The following is a 21,452-nucleotide window of genomic DNA, read 5'->3' as shown; positions in this document are numbered from 1 at the left end:
CAATTAATCAAAAAAGTTGTATAGGACAAGCATGCTATTTCAGATCACCAAGGAAAAGAAACCATCCACATAGATAAAATTTCAGATGGCCAGCTCCTCTGCGCCTCCAGCCCCACAGTCTATTCCCAGCCCAACCTCACTGTCTAGGGACTGGACAGAGGAAGGTCGAGGGAAAACATGTTTTTAATTTAAAAAGTTCCGTGCCAACGTCAGTTATTATAATGATTTATGTATTTTACCCAATTATTTGAACAAATCTGTGTTCATTATAAAAACCTAGAAAATGAAGATAAGCAAACCAAAATGAAACAAAAGGCATTCATCATGTTACCAGCCAGCAAGAACCTTTTGTATCTGTTTACAAACTGGGTATTTTTTAAGATGCATTTCTCTGATCAGGCCATGAGAAAATCAGCTAGAAGCTGCAAGTTTGAAGTTCTGTGTGTAGATGCCCTTTAATTATGGAGGGAAAACAGTGTCTTATCCATTGAAGACTATTTGTTATTGGCACTTGTCCCGGAAGAGATAAGGTCACTCACTACACTCTTTACCTGGCAGTAAAAAGAAATAAATTCCTAATTTCATCTTATTGATCTGAAAAATTCATACCACAAGTCTAGGATTAACTGATTTACTTAAACCAGCAAATATCACAGCCGAAACAGATTGAGAATCAAATTCTCTTTCTTTTTAAGCGTATATCTCTTTATCTATACACACACACATAATCATATATACTGAAGATCACAGTTTTTAAATATATTCTGGCTGGATTCCTCCTGTCTCTTGGAGAAAAGAACCATACACATTCAGAACCCATACAAGGGCTAGTCAAGAATATATCGCATGCTGATATATTGTTCTTAGTTGCTCAGTCATGTTCGACTCTTTGCAACCTCAAAGACTGTAGCCCACCAGCTCCTCTGTCCATGCCAGCCAAGAATACAGGAGCGGATTGCCATTTCCTTCTCCAGGGGATCTTCCTGACCCAGGGATCAAACCTGGGTCTTTTGCATTGCAGGTGGATTCTTTACTGTCTGAGCCACCAGGGAAGCCCATGAATATATTAGTAATCAGCAAACAGTGAATATGGTAGACTCTTTCCAAATAGTGAGCAATGCTACCAAATGTCAAGGCATTTCTTTTTTCCACCATAAGGAAAAATCATGCCGTTACCTTTTTGTTCACAGCTACACCATCCTCACAGTCGAGCACTGCACAGTCTACATTCAGGGAGGGAATCTTGTTTATCTTCTTTTCATCATTGCCAGGTACGTAGAGCACGGCCCTCCGGGGGATGTACTTGTGGCTAGGTGAGGAACTGCATCCAAGCCTGGACACCTCGGCTGCCAGGGACGCTTTCCTGCAGGAGACATAATTCGAGTTAGTCCAGAATAGAATTTACTTACAGACTTTTGAAAGACCTTATTTGAATGCAAAATTAAAAGAGAAAACATGGATAATTTTTTAGAATTACCGCAGAACATAATCACACATAATGACTAGGAAGATAATAATAGAAATAATCAAGAAACAGAATGTCATTTTGGCTGAGGTCTAAAAAATATATAACATGGTTTACTGACACAACCTTCTGAGAAAAGAAGGAGGGTGTACCTCTTATTGGAAAAATCCTTCCAGTATTAATATACTGTCTGCGTAGCATCCATGGGGAAAAAGTAAGCAAATTTATATGCAAAAGCTCGCAAAGAGTAAAACTACCTACAATTATATGAAAGTAAAAAGTAGAAAATAAACAATCTAGGGACTTCTCTGGCAGTCCAGTGGCTAAGACTCCACGGTCCCAATGCAGGGGGTCTGGGTTCCATCCCTTGTCAGGGAACTAGATCCCACACGCCGCAACTGGAATAATCCCACAGCCCACAGCAAAAATTGAAAATCCCAAGAGTGGCAAGTAAGACCTGGAACTGCCAAAATAAATAAATATTTTGAAAAAGGAAAGAGAAAGTAAACTATACATGTAAGCAAAATCTATGGCTCTCTCCCTGATAATGAATCTTTTTAAGTAGACAAGTGATTTGCCTTCAATTTTAACAACAAAGAGGAATAGCTGCTTCTTAAGTCAGTAGAAAGGTGAATAAGAAAAGACCATTACTAATAATAGCTCTATAATTATGGTCAACTTGACTGCTGAAAACCTCAGATTCTTCCCGTGTAAAAGTAATACTCATGTTGCAGTTTGTTGAGAAAATTAAGTTATGGGAAATAAAGTACAAGAACGGATCAGTTAGAGCCTGGGGGTTATCAGTTTGATGTGGTTGTGGGTGTGGCAGGCATAGCAGCCATTGCCACTGCTCTTCCTGGAAAAATTCCAGCTCCAGCAGCCTGCCTGCTTGGAAATTCTGCTCTCTCCCTGCTTCTCTACTGTACTAAGTTTAGCCTCCTGTGGAAATGAGAGGCATTGGCTGAAAGCTCCTGCAGCTCACTGCAGCCCTCGCCCCTAACCTGGTCTGAGTTTGGTCCTGTGGACAAACCATGTTTTAGCCCACAATACATGGCAAGGGAAGATGAAAGCAGCTTTCACCAAGACCAGTTAGATCATTTGAGGTACCCTGTGTAAAGGGCTTTCCTGGTGGCTCAGTGGTAAAGAATCCACCTGCCAATGCAAGAGACCTGGGTCAGGAAGATCCCCTGGAGAAGGAAACAGCAACCCACTAAGTATTCTCGCCTGGGAAATCCCATGGACAGAGAAGACTAGCAGGCTACAGCCCATAGGGTCGCAAAAGCAACCTCACAACAAGAATTCTGTGTAAAATGAAAATGCAGAGCCCTTGTTCAAAACGTATGTGGAATTTCAAGATAGAAACAGAAGACCATCACATGAAGCACCAGACCCTTCTAAGCATAGGGCCTCTGTGACCACACAGGTCACTCATCCATGAAACTAGCCCTGCTCATAAGAGATAGAGCTATACGTCATGCAAATCCCGGTCAAGGAAAGGTTAAAGCCCCAGCAAACTTGGGAACACCCTAATGTGTTACTCCCCAGGGTAAGCAGTATCATCCTTTTAAAAGTATGTCAGCTGTACTCTCCATGAAAGCTCTTGACATTTGGTAGTTATCTGAAGTTAATTCCATCAAATATTTTATACAGTTGTAATATTTTGTCATATTAGTGTAGCTTGTGACAGTGTATACCAAGAAAAATCAGCATCTCCTTGGTGGCCCATCAGTTTTGTGAGGGCCCCCTTATTCGCTTTTTTCAGTTCAGTTCAGTCACTCAGTCGTGTCCAACTCTTTGTGACCCCATGAGTTGCAGCACGCCAGGCCTCCCTGTCCATCACCATCTCCCGGAGTTCACTCAAACTCATGTCCATCAAGTCAGTGATGCCATCCAGCCATCTCATCCTCTGTCGTCCCCTTCTCCTCCTGCCCCCAATCCCTCCCAGCATCAGAGTCTTTACCAATGAGTCAACTCTTCCCATGAGGTGGCCAAAGTACTGGAGTCTCAGCTTTAGCATCAGTCCTTCCAAAGAAATCCCAGGGCTGATCTTCTTCAGAATGGATTGGCTGGATCTCCTTGCAGTCCAAGGGACTCTCAAGAGTCTTCTCCAACACCACAGTTCAAAAGCATCAATTCTTTGGCGCTAAGCCTTCTTTACAGTCCAACTCTCACATCCATACCTGACCACTGGAAAAACCGTAGCCTTGACTAGACGGACCTTTGTTGGCAAAGTAATGCCGCTTTTTTAGCAGATCTTAATAAAACTTGAGTCTGAGTCTTATTTTTCTATAACATAAGCATTGTGCTAAGTGAGGTATGGTGACAAATAGATGGATTTTAAAAGTGTATGTGTATTACAAGAAGAATTGATGCTTTTGAACTGTGTTGTTGGAGAAGACTCTTGGGAGTCCCTTGGACTGCAAGGAGATCAAACCAGTCAAACCTAAAGGAAATCAACCCTGAATATCCATTGGAAGGACTGATGCTGTAGCTCCAATACTTTGGCCACCTGATGCGAAGAGCTGACTCATTGGAAAAGATCCTGATGCTGGGAAAGATGGAGGGCAGGAGGAGAAAGGGGTGACAGAGGATGAGATGGTTGCATGGCATCATCACCTCTATGGACATGAGTTTGAACAAACTCTGGGGATAGTGAAGGACAGGGAAGCCTGGCATGTTGCAGTCCATGGATTGCAAAGAGTTAGACATGACTGAATGACTAAACAACAACAAAATTACAAGACATTTTATTTAATATTTGATATAGATATTTTATATATCTAATCTAGTATATTTAATACAAAATATACCAGATAATTGAAGAATTCTAAAAGTATCCATCATCATTTCATATTGATTGACATATCTGGCTTATCTTTAAAAAGAGAAGATATAATGATGTAATAGCAACAACCATGTTTTATTTATTCATACTGGAAACCAGAATTTGCAACATATACATTTCCTTTAAAATGGCAAAAAATACAATCAAAAGAGATAAAATTTTTATTTACCAGGAAATTCTTAGGACATTTATCATGAGGATTTATTGTAACTGCATGCGCAAAAGCCAAAGAGACCTTCATTTCATGAAAACTGAGATTTCCTCCATGTGAAATAGCTTCTGACTGCCAATGTGGATCCAGTCACTGTGGTCTCCAAGCCACACCACCTGAATGTAAAAGCCTGAGCCACACAGACATGGCTGACAGGTCACACCACCATCACATGTTAAACATCCTTAGGGCAAATCATTCTTAGGATGTTCATATGATGTGTAATTTTTAAAACAGATAACCATTAAAAAAAATCTTCTGCTACTGCTCAAGGTGTTTCTGGTTTCCCAGATAAAGACTCCTATGATCACTGAAACATTGTTTTCCTCTTATCCCTGCTCAAACACTGTCAACAGCTCCCCATTACCTACAGGATTCAGCTCAGTCTCAGCTGAAGCCCTTTTCTGAATTTATATCCCAGGCTGCAACTATCTACCCTAGGAAAATAAGGTTATGACTGTCTCCACAATATGCTGTATTATTTCCATTGTACCTGTGTTTCTGCTGGAAGTTTACTTGAAACTTATGGATCCTTCCAGCTTAGCTCAGGGTCCACCTGACTGTGGAGCCTTTTCTGACCATTCATTTTGAAACTCTCACAAGTTCAAAAACAGTGTTTATCATTGGTAACCAAACCAGAATCAGCAAAGGACTGGCTCTGTCATCATGGCTGAAGTTAATCAAGAGGCACGTGCTTTCTGGAAAGCCAATGGATGCTACAAACCAAGAGATTTAAAAAAGGTTCCTGCTTCTGATCCAGTAATTTCAAGTAACTCAACCCAATTCCTTCTGGGAATTGCTGTAGGTTAAATTCTTGTGTCCCTCACTCCAAAATTCATATGTTGAAACATAATCCCCAATATGATGGAAGGGGGGGCTTTTGGGGGGCGATTAGCTATGAAGGAGAGAACATAGGTGGTTAGTGCCCTTATAAAAGAGACACCAGAAAGCTCCCAAGCTGGCTCTGCCATGGGAGGACATAGTGAAAAGACTGCCATCCACGAACCAGGAAGTACATTCTTGTCAGACACTGACTCTTCCAGAGCGTTGAACTTGGACTCCCCAGGCTCTAAAACTGTGAGAAATAAATTTCTGTTGCTTATAAGCCACCCAGTCTACGGCAGTTTGTTACAGCAGCCCAAATGAATTAAGACAGAAGATTATTTTTTAAAATGATCAGAAATAAAACTAGATATATATAATATTAAGAACTGAAAACAATCTTTAGGTCCATCAGCAGGATAAATTATAATACCTACAACCAATGACATATTAATGCCATCATTAAAAATTGTGTTAAAAATGTTTAATGTTATATGAAGATTGTTCTTTTTATAAACAGAAAATATAACATTATATATGCAATAACATCTCAACTTTATTAAAAAAAATGCAAAGAAAAATATCTGAAAGGAAGTACATCAAAATGTTCTTAGGGATGCCTCTGAACTGTAGAGTTTGGGATTAAGATTTCTCTGCTTCTACACACTCTTTTCCTATTTTGCCCATTTAAAGCATCACTTTATTTTTCTTACACAAATTTATTTTCTTAAATCTTTATTTACTTCTGGTTGCACCGGGCTTTCATTGATTTCCACAGGCTTTCTCCATCTGTGGTGAGCAGGGGCTATTCTCTAGCTGCAGTGCCTGGGCTCCTCATTACAGTGGCTTCTCTTGTTGAGGAGTACGGACTCAGTTGTGAGGCACAGGCTTAATTGCCCTGTAGCATGTGGAATCTTCCTAGGCCAGGGATCAAACCTGTGTCCCCTGCATTGGCAGGTGGGTTCTTATCCACTGTACCACCAGGTAAGTCCAACCATCACTCTTTTCTAAAAAGATCCTTTTATAATAGGCTTGAAGTAAAGTGAAATGAAAGTCGCTCAGTCGTGTCCAACTCATTTGCAGTCCCACGGACTGTAGCCTGCCAGGCCCTTCTGTCCTTGGGAGTTCCCAGGCGAGAATACTGGAGTGGTTTACCATTCCCTTCTTCAGGGGATCTTCCCAATCCAAGATCAAACCCAGTCTCCCATATTGCTGGTGGATTCTTTACCACCTAAGCCACCAGGAAAGCCTTAAAACAAACCAGTAAAATCACGTAAGAGGTTTCAAGTGGCAGCATAATATTGCGGAAAGTGTAAGGACCACCTATATGAAATTGCTGACGTCTGACCATTTGGGCCACCACAAATGCTAATTCTGTGTGGTTCAAGCCCATATTGTGACTGGCAGTCAGAAGAGAGGGTGAGAAGCACCATAATGGCTGCCCCATACAGGGGAGAGTCAAGTAGTATGTTCGTGCATAGCTACTATGATGATCTGACACCTGTCATCCCTGGGTGGTGCTGGTCAGCACAGCCACAGGTCAGGAATCTGGTTGGACAACAGAAATCCTCAGTTAGATCACAAGCTTGCTGATGGAAGGGCAGTCTTAGGTCTCCCCACCCTTGCTTAGCACAGGGCCTTGCTTACAAGAGGCACACAATTCTGTTACCTCATTACCCACCCCAGAGAAGGCAATGGCAACCCACTCCGGTACTCTTGCCTGGAAAATCCCATGGACGAAGGAGCCTGGAAGGCTGCAGTCCATGGGGTCGCTGAGAGTCAGACACGACTGAGCAACTTCACTTTCACTTTTCACTTTCATGCATTGGAGAAGGAAATGGCAACCCACTCCAGTATTCTTGCCTGGAGAATCCCAGGGACAGGGGAGCCTGGTGGGCTGCCGTCTATGGGGTCGCACAGAGGCGGACATGACTGAAGCAACTTAGCAGCAGCAGCAGCATTACCCACCCAAATCCAGCTCTCCAGGAAGTGGGACTGATCTGTGACCACACTGTCCTTACTCTTCTTGGGCAAGAGTCAAGCTTAAGTGTCGATCACAGGTAAGAGGCCGTTTTTTATTCCCTCTCTCCTTTGCCATTCTGGAAGCTTTAACCCAAGCCATGGACTGTTGCTTCTTCTCCTCTGTTTACTCCTTTTTATAAATACAGCGGATGTCCTCATTTGGGACCTTCTTCACCTTTACTTCGAAGACCGTGGAAGCGTCTTATTTACCCTCCCTGCATCTACTTTGTTCTTCTGTTCATTCATTCAGTGAGCATTTAGCAAGCACACACTGGGTGACCTGCATCAGGTCTCCACTAGCACCCCGGGCAGGTCCCCTTGTGCAAATTAGAAGAAGGTGCTCCCTGGAGCCTGCCAGCAGGTGGAAGGGCCAAGAGGTGCCTCCTGCTCCCGAGGCAGCAGCTTTGATGCATAGAGATGAGCTGAAACTCAGCCCTACACGTGGCTTGTTTGGTAGGCACCTTGATCAGGGCACACCCTGCACAACCGCACAGGGCAGTCCTGACCCACACTGTGCTGGGCACTGCGGGGAGGTGGCACAGAAGATGCAGGTCAAGTCCAATAGGTCCAGGGAGGAACACCCAGAAGATGGCCCACAAGCAGCTCTGGCAGACTAAAGGCCCGCAGAGAATGAAGCTTCAGGGAGAGAGATCACAGGTGGTTAAGACTGTCTGGAATAATAAGGAGGAGAGAGGTGTAGGGGGCACGGTTCAGGCTTCCGATTATATCGCAGACTCTGAGGTCCCAGCGGGGGCTGTCGCTGGGCAGGTGTGGCAGGAACCTGTCGTGGCTTCCCCAAGCCTCCCTCCTCCTGTCCTCCTGGCATGTCCTCTCCTTCCCCCACCTCGGGCTGTTTCAAAATCTGTTCCCGACTTCAGTTGTGCTCAGCACTGACTACTGAGTATGAACACAATTGCAGTGGGTGCAAGATCCAACTTATTTTATCTTACATATTTGAAATTAGGGCCTCTTGATAGTCAACATGTAAATGTATTCAAACAATATGCAAAACAAGGGCATAAGATGAGTGGAAAAAAATCTGGTGGCCTTATGGTGAGTTCTCTCTACAGAGGGACCTTATTTTAGATAAGACATCCCTTGGTAGGTTCAGGGGCTCTTCTGGCTGGAGGGGGCTCCCTCCTGGCCTTCCTTTGGTCTTCTCCCTTTTCCTCCTCCAGCAGATACCATTTATTAACCATGTATACCACAGGAGGCATAAGCTAGGCTCCAGTGCTGCTGGGGTCATCCACCTAGGATTCAACATAACCATCACCTGGGGAGCTTGTAAAATTTGTCAAATCCTGGACCCCACCCAGTGAGATCAAATCAAGCTGCTAAGTTGCTTCAGTCATGTCCGACTCTGTGCGACCCCATAGATGGCAGCCCACCAGGCTCCCCCGTCCCTGGGATTCTCCATGCAAGAACACTGGAGTGGGTTGCCATTTCCTTCTCTAATACATGAAAGTGAAAAGTGAAAGTGAAGTCGCTCAGTCATGTCTGACTTAGCGACCCCATGGACTGCAGCCTACCAGGCTCCTCCATCCATGGGATTTTCCAGGCAAGAGTAATGGAGTGGGGAATCTTCCCAGGTTTAGAATATATATCTTTTCTTTTTTTATTTAAAGCTCTCTAGGTTCTTGCCACTGAATGAAGTGTTGCTACAGACCAGCACCACTGGCCTCTTATCTGTTCTCCCATCAGATAAGAGACTCTCCCATCTTTCCTGGAAGCAAGTACCATCACCATGTGCGAACCTGTTCGAAATGCAGAGTCTAGGGCCCCACCCCAGCCCCACTGAGTCAGAAGCTGCATATGAACCAATCTCTAAGGGACGTTTATCTCATGAGAGTTTGAGAATGCTATTCTAGGTTGACTCAAACTCAGGGGCATTGTGGAGTCCCTGGGGCGCTTTCAAATACGCTGACACTAAAGTGCAGTCACAGAAAGTTTGAAGTCATAGGTCTCGGGTCAGATTTGGCCTCTGGAACTTCTAAAAGACCCGTGTGTGATTCAGTGTACAGCCAAGCTGGAGGACCACGGGCCTAGATGATCCCAATGTGTAGCCACTGCCCTAATGCAGGAAATCTTGCCCAATGAAGACTTAAATGACTCCTGTGCTACCATTATATACAAGTGAGTTGTGTGCGTGCCTGCTCAGTCGTGTCTGACTCTTGGCAGCTCCATGGACTGTAGCCCGCCAGGCTCCTCTGTCCATGGGATTTCCCAGACAAGAATACTGGAGTGGGTTGCCATTTCCTCCTCCAGGGGATCTTCCCGAGCCAGGCATCCAACCCGTGTCTCTCTCCTGCACTGGCAGGCGGATTCTTTACCACTGAGCCACGTGGGAAGCCCACATATACAAGTAGATGCTGTGAAAGTAATAAAGTCATAACTGAAAATGCAGCAAACTTGAAAAAAAAACCTCATGTGTAAAGAAAAGTCTTCCTGATAAAAAAAATGATAGTATTTGAAATAGCAGCAATTATCAACTAAACTAATGTCCATCTGAGGCTCTGCAGCTTGGTATGTGACTTCTTACCCAAGTTAGTGGTTTCTTTACTTAGCTGACTGCTAGCACAGAGGTCTCCACTTTGGTTGCACATTACAAACCAGGGAACTTAGAAAAAGAGAAAACCCTAGGCCACACTCCAACCCAATTAAATCAGAGCCTTGTGGTGAATCCCAGGCATCAGTTTTTTTTAAAGCTTCCAGGGAGATTTCAAGGTGCAGCCAAGGATGAGAACCTCTGCATCATGGTTTCAGAGTACCACCAAAGTGTCTTATTGATCCTAGAAAGAATCGGGGGTCACTGGACTTTGAAAGTGACCAGCAAATAATTCTACCTGCCCTTAAGCTTCTGCCTAGACTCCACTCCTCTCTTCTGGCCCAGGTAGCTGAGAGTCTGGAGGGCCCAGATGGGGCCTCCACCAAACTTATAGCAAATGCAGATAGAGAAGCAGCTTGCCGGAGCCCAGGCAAACATCCAGATCTGGGGCTTGGTTGACTGGGCAGCGTGGGACAGTGGGTGGAGGCCTGGGCTGAGCTCTCTTCACAAGCAGCAGAGCTCTCTGAAGCCAAGGCCAGGTGGAATACACTGATCAGAGTCCAGGACCCTAACTGAGGACTCCACGTCTTAGCCTTGACCCTGACACCTGGCTCGGAAATGCTCTTGCCTCACCCTTGGATGACCCTCAGCCAACAGCTAGTCTGGAGGGCTCAGATGGAAGCAGGGAAGGCCAAGGACTTCCAAGTTGTCCCCCTTGTTACACACGCACTGTCACTTCACAAACAAAAATGTATTGATCCTGTAAGTTCTGGGCCTAATACTTTTTTTGGATTATCTCAATGGCAGTCCAGACTTAACCATGTGCAGAAAAGAACTTGATTCAGGACTTTTCATAATGTCACTCAAATTCAAAGCTGAGTTAAAGAGCAATTGGGACTACAATAATGATTTAGACAGCACAATTAATTCTAAATTATTTTAATAGATACTACCATGACAGTTAATGTATGTGTCAACTTGACCAGGCCACAGGGTGCCCAGACGTTTGGTGGAACGTCATTCTGGCTGTGTCTTGCAGATATATGTGGGTGAGATTAACATGTGGGTTAGGAGACTGAGTACAGCAGACGGCCTTCCCTAGTGTGGGTGAGCCTCATCCAAACAGTGGAAGGTACTGAATAAGCCAGTGGTGCGTACACGCCAAGTCGACTTACTCCCCCAGTTAAAAGAAACTCCTGCCTGAAAGCTTCCAGCTGGGACATGAGGTCTTTTTTCCCCCGATACTTCAGACTTGAACTGAAACATTGGTTCTTCCTGGTTCTCAAGTTGGCCAGCTTCAGACAGGAACTTACACCAAAGTCTCTCCTGGGTCCCCAGCTTTCTGACTGCCACTCTTGGGACTTGTCGGCCTCCATAATCATGTCCATAATCATGCTGGCCTCCACAATCTTAATGGCCTTATAATACATCTCTTACATATTACACACTCACACACACACACGGATGCACCCTATTGGTTCTGCCTCTGGAGAATACTGATGAAGACACTTACACATTACTAACTAGAGAGTTAACACATAATGGTGTTGACCAGGTGCTTTCCACACACCTCCACACTGCACCTCCCTGTTCTGACCCAACACAGCTGTGTGTGCAGCTCTCAGACCCCTGCCCGCCCAGCACAGGGGGACTGGACTGGACTCTCGAGCAAAGTGAAGGAACAAATGAACTCAGGGCCAGATGGGTGGTTGGCTGGCAAGCTTTTAAGGAGAGAGGGCCACATATTTCCATCAGCTGCTGTCCTCAGAGGGCTAAAAGGGGTGGAAGTGGTCACCATCACGCTCTTCACAGACTTCCCCGGACTGTCTTCCCAAAGGGCTGTACTAATTTATTCTCCCACCAGCAGTGCCTACGGGTGCTGAGCTGACCACGCGCTCATGCACAGCCTGGCACTCCTTACCCCAGGCCTTGGGACATTCCAGTAGAAAAGGCATGATGGAGTGAGTGAAGGTGGTCATGTGAAGATCTGAAGCCCTGGGTAAACTTTTATAGCGGCCTTATTTGAGCAACAATGAAACAATCTATTTGGTGTTGTTCAATCACTGAGTCAGGCTTCTCAGGTGGTGCTAGTGGTAAAGAACCCGTCTGCCTATGCAGGAGACGTAATAGGCATGGGTTTGATCCCTGCGTCAATCCCCTGGAGGAGGGCATGGCAACGCACCCCAGTATTGTTGCATGGAGAATCCCACGGACAGAGGAGCGTGGAGGGCTATCAGCCATAGGGTCGCAAAGAGTTGGACACAACTGAAGCGAGTTAGCACACATGCACAGTTATGAAGTCGTGTGTGACTCTTCTCAACCCCATGGATTGCAGCATGCCAGATGCCTCTCTCCTCCACTGTCTCCTGGAGTTTGCTCAGATACATGACCATGGAGTCAGTGATGCTATCTAACAATCTATTGATCATGTTAAATCTTCAAGATTTAGTATTCGGGAAAGATCAGTATTTCCCACCTTGAACTCATCTGTATCCCATCGTTTTACACCTCTGCTGGTCAAATATTACTTTTTTATTGTGGTAAAACAAACACAACATAAAATTTACCATTTTAACCATTTTAAAGCCTACAATTCAATGGCATCAAGTACACTCCCATTGTTGTGTAACCATCTCCACCATCTATCTCTGGAACTGCTCATCTTCCCAAACTGAGACTTCTGTGTCCATGAAACAACCACCTGCCCACTCTCTCTGCCCCCAGCCCTTGGAAACCACTCTTCTACTTTCTGTCTCTATGAACTGACTATTCTAGGTACCTCATGTAAAGTGAAAGCACACAGAATTTGTCCTTTTGAGACTGGCTTATTTCTATTAGCATAATGGCCACAAGGTTCACCCATGTTGTGGCATATGTGAGAATTTCCTTCCTTTTTCAGCTTAAATAATACTCCATCACATGTACATATCAGATTTTGTTTATCCATTGATCCACTGATGGACATGGGTTATTTCCACCTTTTGACAATTATGAATAATGCTGCTATGAAGAAATATCTCTTCAAGGTCCTGCTCTCAATTCTTTTGGGTATATCTCAGAAGTGGAACTGCTGGATCATGTGGTAGTTCATCTTTTTTCCCCTGAGGCTACACCCCACGACATGCCAGATCTTAGTTCTTTGACCAGGAATCGAACCCCTGCAGTGCAAGCGCACAGTCTTTGCTCCTGTGAGTCCTTAACCAACAGGAAGTCCCTCATATGGTAACTCTGTTTAACTTTTAGAGGAAAAACCATCAGATGAGATAAGTCGCTCAGTCGTGTCTGACTCTTCGCGACCCCATGAATCGCAGCATGCCAGGCCTCCCTGTCCATCACCAACTCCCAGAGTTCACTCAGACTCATGTCCATCGAGTCAGTGATGCCATCCAGCCATCTCATCCTCTGGCGTCCCCTTCTCCTCTGGCGCCCAATCCCTCCCAGCATCAGGGTCTTTCCCAATGAATCAACTCTTCGCATGAGATGGCCAAAGTACTGGAGTTTCAGCTTTAGCATCAGTCCTTCCAAAGAAATCCCAGGGCTGGTCTCCTTCAGAATGGACTGGTTGGATCTCCTTGCAGTCCAAGGGACTCTCAAGAGTCTTCTCCAACACCACAGTTCAAAAGCATCAATTCTTCGGCGCTCAGCCTTCTTCACAGTCCAACTCTCACATCCATACATGACCACAGGAAAAACCATAGCCTTGACTAGACGGACCTTTGTTGGCAAAGTAATGTCTCTGCTTTTGAATATGCTATCTAGGTTGGTCATAACTTTCCTTCCAAGGAGTAAGCGTCTTTTAATTTCATGGCTGCAGTCACCATCTGCAGTGATTTTGGAGCCCAAAAAATAAAGTCTGACACTGTTTCCAATGTTTCCCCATCTATTTCCCATGAAGTGATGGGACTGGATGCCATGATCTTCATTTTCTGAAAGTTGACCTTTAAGCCAACTTTTTCACTCTCCTCTTTCACCTTCATCAAGAGGCTCTTTAGTTCCTCTTCACCTTCTGCCATAAGGGTGGTGTCAGCTGCATATCTGAGGTTATTGATATTTCTCCCGGCAATCTTGATTCCAGCTTGTGTTTCTTCCAGTCCAGCGTTTCTCATGATGTACTCTGCATAGAAGTTAAATAAACAGGGTGACAATATATAGCCTCAATGTACTCCTTTTCCTATTTGGAACCAGTCTGTTGTTCCATGTCCAGTTCTAACTGTTGCTTCCTGACCTGCATATAAATTTCTCAAGAGACAGATCAGGTGGTCTGGTATTCCCATCTCTTTCAGAATTTTCCAAAGTTTATTGTGATCCACACAGTCAAAGGCTTTGGCATAGTCAATAAAGTAGAAATAGATGTTTTTCTGGGACTCTCTTGCTTTTTCCATGATCCAGCGGATGTTGGCAATTTGATCTCTGGTTCCTCTGCTTTTTCTAAAACCAGCTTGAACATCAGGAAGTTCATGGTTCACGTATTGCTGAAGCCTGGCTTGGAGAATTTTGAGCATTACTTTACTAGCGTGTGAGATGAGTGCAATTGTGCAGTAGTTTGAGCATTCTTTGGCATTGCCTTTCTTGGGGATTGGAATGAAAACTGACCTTTTCCAGTCCTGTGGCCACTGCTGAGTTTTCCAAATTTGCTGGCATATTGAGTGCAGCACTTTCACAGCATCATCTTTCAGGATTTGGAACAGCTCAACTGGAATTCTATCACCTCCACTAGCTTTGTTCATAGTGATGCTTTCTAAGGCCCACTTGACTTCACATTCCAGGATGTCTGGCTCTACGTCAGTGATCACACCATCGTGATTATCTGGGTCGTGAAGATCTTTTTTATACAGTTCTTCGGTGTATTCTTGCCATCTCTTCTTAATATCTTCTGCTTCTGTTAGGTCCATACCATTTCTGTCCTTTATCGAGCCCATCTTTGCATGAAATGTTCCTTTGTTATCTCTGATTTTCTTGAAGAGATCTCTAGTCTTTCCCATTCTGTTGTTTTCCTCTATTTCTTTGCATTGATCGCTGAAGAAGGCTTTCTTATCTCTTCTTGCTATTCTTTGGAACTCTGCATTCAGATGTTTTTATCTTTCCTTTTCTCCTTGCTTTTTGCTTCTCTTCTTTTCACAGCTATTTGTAAGGCCTCCCCAGACAGCCATTTTGCTTTTTTGCATTTCTTTTCCATGGGGATGGTCTTAATGTCACGAACCTCATTCCATAGCTCATCAGGCACTCTATCTATCAGAGCTAGGCCCTTAAATCTATTTCTCACTTCCACTGTATAATCAGAAGGGATTTGATTTAGGTCATACCTGAATGGTCTAGTAGTTTTCCCTACTTTCTTCAATTTCAGTCTGAATTTGGCAATAAGGAGTTCACGGTCTGAGCCACAGTCAGCTTCTGGTCTTGTTTTTGCTGGCTGTATAGAGCTTCTCCATCTTTGGCTGCAAAGAATATAATCAATCTGATTTCGGTGTTGACCATCTGGTGATGTCTATGTGTAGAGTCTTCTCTTGTGTTGTTGGAAAAGGGTGTTTGTTATGACCAGTGCATTTTCATGGCAAAACTCTATTAGTCTTTGCCCTGCTTCATTCCGTATTCCAAGGCCAAATTTGCCTGTTACTCCAGGTGTTTCTTGACTTCCTACTTTTGCATTCCAGTCCCCTATAATGAAAAGGACATCTTTTTTGGGTGTTCTAAAAGATCTTGTAGGTCTTCATAGAACCATTCAGCTTCTTCAGCGTTACTGCTTGGGACATAGACTTGGATTACTGTGATATTGAATGGTTTGCCTTGGAAACGAACAGAGATCATTCTGTCGTTTTTGAGATTGCATCCAAGTACTGCATTTCAGACTCTTTTGTTGACCATGATGGCTACTCCATTTCTTCTGAGGGATTCCTGCCCGCAGTAGTAGATTTAATGGTCATCTGAGTTAAATTCACCCATTCCAGTCCATTTCAGTTTGCTGATTCCTAGAATGTCGACATTCACTCTTGCCATCTCTTGTTTGACCACTTCCAATTTGCCTTGATTCATGGACCTGACATTCCAGGTTCCTATGCAATATTGCTCTTTACAGCATCGGACTTTGCTTCTATCACCAGTCACATCCACAGCTGGGTATTCTTTTTGCTTTGGCTCCATCCCTTCATTCTTTCTGGAGTTATTTCTCCACTGATCTCCAGTAGCATATTGGGCACCTACTGGGACCTGGGGAGTTTCTCTTTCAGTATCCTATCATTTTGCCTTTTCATACTGTTCATGGGGTTCTCAAGGCAAGAATACTGAAGTGGTTTGCCATTCCCTTCTCCAGTGGACCACATTCTGTCAGATCTCTCCACCATCACCCACACCCGCTCTTCTTGGGTTGCCCCACGGGCATGGCTTAGTTTCATTGAGTTAGACAAGGCTGTGGTCCTAGTGTGATTAGATTGCCTAGTTTTCTGTGAGTATGGTTTCAGTGTGTCTGCCCTCTGATGCCCTCTTGCAACACCTACCGTCTTACTTGGGTTTCTCTTACCTTGGGCGTGGGGTATCTCTTCACGGCTGCTCCAGCAAAGCGCAGCCAATGCTCCTTACCTTGGACGAGGGGTATCTCCTCACCGCCACCCTTCCTGACCTTCAACGTGGGATAGCTCCTCTAGGCCCTCCTATGACCGCGCAGCCATGGAGTGGGGTTGGTCCTCCTGTCTGCCACCCCTGGCCTCGGGCGTTGGGTAGCTCCTCCCGCCCACTGCCCCTGGCCTCCGGCTTAAGGGCGTAGGGTATCTCCTCCCGGCCGCCGCCCCTGACCTCGGACGCGGGGTAACTCCTCTCGTCGCCGCCCCGATCTCGGACACTGGGTATCTCCTCTCGGCCGTCCCCCCGCCCCCCAGACGCGGGGTAGCGCCTCTCGGCCGTTCCTGCGCCGTCGCAGTCTGGCACTCTTGGCCGCTGCCCCTGACCTCGGACGTGGGATAACTCCTCTTGGCTGCCGCCCTTCAGGCATGGGGTCCTCCCGGCTTCTGCCCCTGACCTCGGACGTGGGGTAGCTCCTCTCGGCCACGCTTTAGCGCACCCGTCGCAGCCGCCTGCGCTTTGGCTTTTTTATGGAAAAACCATAGTGCCTTCCATATTGGCTATATTACTTTACATTTCCACTCAAACATTATTTTAAAATATTTTATGCTGCATTCAAGTCCAGTTGTCCCTAAAAGGGTGTTTCTGAACCAAAAAGCAAAAAATAGTAATAATAATCTTTCGTGTGCCTTTGCCCTTTAGGAACTATCTTCACAATTGCTAAGAAATTTTGGTAAATTCCCAATTGTTCATAAACATAAAAATAAGAAAACAAATAAAGCATCCCTTTGAAATAATACATCAATACATTTCTATTTAGAACAGCACACAGAAATCAGACGGCCCTTTAAGTTCTTTTCAAAAGATTATGACTCTAAGAGCTGATAAGGTGGAAAATAAAAATTTCTCACAGGAAAGTATGCACAAATCCTGATTCTTAGAGGATTCCTCTATTTGGGGCTGTACCTTCAGTCTTTTGAGGGGGTTGGAGGAGCATACCTAGACTCTGTCACTGACTAGTCTATATACCAGGAATAAAACACTTGGAAACATTGAGTTCTCTCTTATAAAACCTGTGGTCTGACCTTGTATGACAATTCTGATGCTAATGGAAGAACGTGTGGGACTACAGTGAAGACAAGAGCCCATTCCTCCATCCTTTGCAACCCACCCCCACAAGTGACGGTCAAATTCAGCTGCAAACTGCATCCACGCTTATGACTACTAATAACTAGGTGTCTCCACCAGCATCTGTAATAACTGCGGCCCACGCATGTTCTCACTTTGCTAGGTTCCCAACTGCCCAGAGAGATTCCTTCCCTGTTTTGAAGAAGGATGTTTCAGTTACTATGGCAACAGGGCAAGGAGAAGTGGGGAGCTTTGCATGGGCACCAGAGCCAAAGAACAGCTATTTGTCCCCCCAACCAGCAGAACAAGGCCATTCGTGAGATTAGCACGGGGTGCAAATACACACGAGCGTGCGGCCCGCTTCACAGACGCCAAGACACTTTCAGGGCCAACCCTCTCACAAAGCAATTATATCACACCTTAATCGAGTGCTCCATTTTGTATTGAAAGGAAGAGAGAGTCTTTTGTGTCCAAAGCAGACACACACACACACAGGATTGCCGTTTGCGGCCGCTGTGGGTTCACTTCTAAGGGAGGAGTCAGGGCATGTGGTGGGGGAGACCCACGGGCTGTGGCTCAGTCTTTTGGCCACTGTGCAGTGCATGGGGAGGAGGGATGCTGGTGAGGGACGTCTTCCAGGCCTGCCCGGGAAACCCTAGGGAGAGAGGTGAGTGTGAAATAAGGGACAGATTTATCAGAAATGGAGAAAAAAAGCAGAATCCTTATTTTTGCTCACTCTGGTAAAATGGGTGTAATTCTGTTTCAGTGCAGATCTCTTCCTCCTTAGACCATCAGAACACCAAAGGGCAAAAGCAAGTGACCCCGGTGATGGAAGTCTTTTTTTTTTTCCTTTCACACAGATGAAGAAAGCAAACCAACATCCAAATCAAAAATTCTTACTCTCCTAAGTGAAATAAGCCAGACATACAAGGGCAAGGGCTGCATGACTGCACTCTGCCAGGCGCCGAGAGCGGGCAATTCAGAGACAGCAGCAGAGTGCTGAAGGGGAGAGGGGAGGCGAGTTACCATTTGGTGGGTACAGAGGTTCAGTTCAAGACGATGAAAAAGTTCCGGAGATAGATGGTGGTTGACGGTTGCACAACAGTGAGAACGTACTTCGTGCCACTTACGCTTTACATAGTTAAAATGGTAAATTGTATGCTATGTATATTTTACCACAGTGCAAAAAATGAAAAGTTAACGAATCTGTTTATAACATACGTTGTATCTGTGTGACTGTTTCATAAGCACAAATGTTCTGGTCCAATGCAGTACTGATAATGCTCGGAGTCTACCACGAGCTGACCCTCACATCAAGGGCTGAGCAAACATGGACAAGAAATCATGTGTCCAGAGGCCCTCACTGGCCACTGAATCCGCTTCTTTGTCCACAGAAGTGTAGTGCTCCAGGTAGGTGAATGGGTGGAGAACGTCCCAGAAACACAGAAAACTCCATACAACTGGGTGACCATTAAGGTGGGCTGGGAAGACCCCCTGGAGAAGGATATGGCAACCCACTCCAGTATTCTTGCCTGGAGAATCCCATGGACGGAGGGGCCTCGTGGGCTATAGTCCATGGGGTCGCAAAAAGTCGGACACAACCGAGCAACTAACTGCTTTCAATGGGTCCCCAAGAAGAGAGCAAGTTTTCCATGAAAACAGAGATCCATGTTTATATCCCGAACGCATGAGTCTTTATAAATAAATGTGGCGGGAGCACCACTCTGCCCGGAGGCACTTGGGAACCTGGAAGCACCTCGAAGGGCAGGGCAACACTGCCGTTTCAGCGAAAGGCAAATGAAGAAGAGTCTGACGCCCGCTAAGGCTGAGTCAGCGCAGTAGCCAACAGGGAGGGAGAGAGGGCAGGAGAGAGGGTGTTTGAGAGGAGGTGAGGGAGAGGAGAATGGGGAGAAGAAAGGGAGGGCGGAGAAAGGACGGATCCCGAGGTAAGAAGGCAGATAAGAAAGTGGGAGGGAGGGAGGGGAGGCGGAGGGGAGGGCCGAGGGAGGTGGGGGATGGGGCGAGCGGAGGGGAGAGAGGAGCTTTGTTTTGCGGCAAAGCCCCTTGATTCCTGTTGAAGAGGGGATGACAATAGAGCATGTGCCTGCTAGTGGGCATTCACCGTAATCCCACTTTCTTGCTCTACTTTTGGTGAGAAGAGGAGGAGCAGAGGTTTTATCTGAACGGAAAACTGGAGGGATTTTTTTTTCCCTCCTCCCGGAGTGACACTGAGGTCAAGAGGGAAACCTGCTTTCCTTCACTGACCACGTTTAAGAACACAATGCGATTAGCATCTCTTCTGTTTCTGGGCTGCTTTTCAAGCCGAGGCTGCGGGAAACACAAAGAAGTCTAAAGGATGCTGTTTATTAATAGTTAACTGTTGATGTCGCTGAGAGCTTGGTCCAGGAACGATGCTCAGGACCCTCTACCCATAGTGATTTGATAGATGGATTTCCCAGTGTGGGGAACCCGGAGAGGAAGCACCTGTCAAACACAGAACAGGGAGCTTTCCCTAAATTGTAATTAAAACTTAAAGGACACGCCAGCCGACTTCCCTTAACCTCTGTAGAGATGATTTGGGGTTTTGGATGGTGAAACTCTGATTGTAAGGAATAAACAGCTTATTTGTTCCACTCCTGGCCAAAGCTGAACACCCAAGAGCAGAGCCTTATGTTTAGACTGTTCACTGCTGGCATTCCTGCCTGTGATCTGATTCTAAAATGAGTTGCAGAAAAGACAATATTTAGTAGTTAATGTATCCATATTAAAACAGGCAGTGGAGAGTATAGGAAGTATTGTTACCACCAGGTCCTTGAGAAAACAACACAAAAAAGATCATTTACAAAATTTCTCCACTTAGAGATTCCACTAGTACTGGGTAATCCTATCTCAAAAAATAATTTAAAGCTGAGATGACTATTTCCTGGCTTGGGCAGAACTTTAGAGGTAACTGAGCAAACGTGAACTAGACAGATAAATTTCTCCTTAACTTCTTTTAAAAGGTCACGAAAGAAGACTGTCAACCTGACAGATGTAACCATGGATTCATTTACAGAGTCCTTCAAAAGCTCAGAGGCTGCTAAAAGTGTCAAACGAGGCATCTTCCCCATGCCTCGGGCTCTTTGGTATGAAAGTAATCAAGGCAGAATTTTTTTTCTCCAGAAAATGGATCACAATTTCCAGAAAACATTCTCTCCGCATCTTACATATTTTATATTAATTTTTTTGGTAGCTGTCATGAAAATCACTTAGGTTAAAGGAATCTTCGTTTTCTCCCTAAATTCTCTCAAAAATTCCTTTCAAGTGTCAATCACAATGAAATGAGGCCAAAATGTTACACAGCTTAGAATTTTGGTATTTTGTAAGCTATCATCTTCTGATTATGTTGATTTGTAGATTTTGGGAAATTTTAATATTGATCTCTCTCTAGCGCTGAATAATTTTTAGAAAAAACCCAGTCTGAGTCTAATTGCCAGACCCGTACCACACACACGAAAGCTGTGAATACAAGCTGTGATCACGAATCACGTGTATGTGGCTTTGATTGTGTGGGACCCACAATAAGATTAAGATTGCTTTTTTCCTTCTTAATTATTCAGAGCTAAGTGTGATGAAAATTAAAACTAAACATATGGATGTAATCATGAAGGCGTTCTCTAATATAGTTTTTTTTTTCTTTTTTTAAAATACATTTAATGTGCTACAGGCACTAGCCCCTTTAAATATTTAAGGAAGGACTTCCTAGAACTTGCTCTAATTTTAGGGGAGCTTACAACTTTTTTTTTTTATTCAGTGCCACACTTTGCAATGCACCAGCCAAAATGCAAAACAGCCTCTTTTTCCTTTATATTTAAATCCCCCC

At 44.8% G+C, this 21,452-nt stretch overlaps 1 protein-coding gene across 16 annotated transcripts in view; it reads right to left on the bottom strand.

Moving 5' to 3' along the window:
* CLYBL (citramalyl-CoA lyase) overlaps positions 1-21,452 on the bottom strand; it is a 266,287-nt gene that overhangs the window by 127,619 nt on the left and 117,216 nt on the right. For all 16 annotated transcript variants that reach the window (XR_009740081.1, XM_061435298.1, XM_061435303.1 and 13 more), the window contains one exon: positions 1,177-1,363. Coding sequence is in view for 15 of the 16 variants with exons in the window: in XM_061435298.1 (XP_061291282.1) it covers positions 1,177-1,363 (187 nt within the window). In the remaining variant the exon portion in view is untranslated. The remainder of the gene's footprint in view (positions 1-1,176; positions 1,364-21,452) is intronic.

This window comes from Bos javanicus, chromosome 12 (assembly GCF_032452875.1).
Source record: "Bos javanicus breed banteng chromosome 12, ARS-OSU_banteng_1.0, whole genome shotgun sequence".
NCBI lineage: Eukaryota > Metazoa > Chordata > Mammalia > Artiodactyla > Bovidae > Bos > Bos javanicus.
The sequence above is the reverse complement of the archived record's forward strand: the minus strand, read 5'-3'. Positions and strand labels throughout refer to the sequence as shown.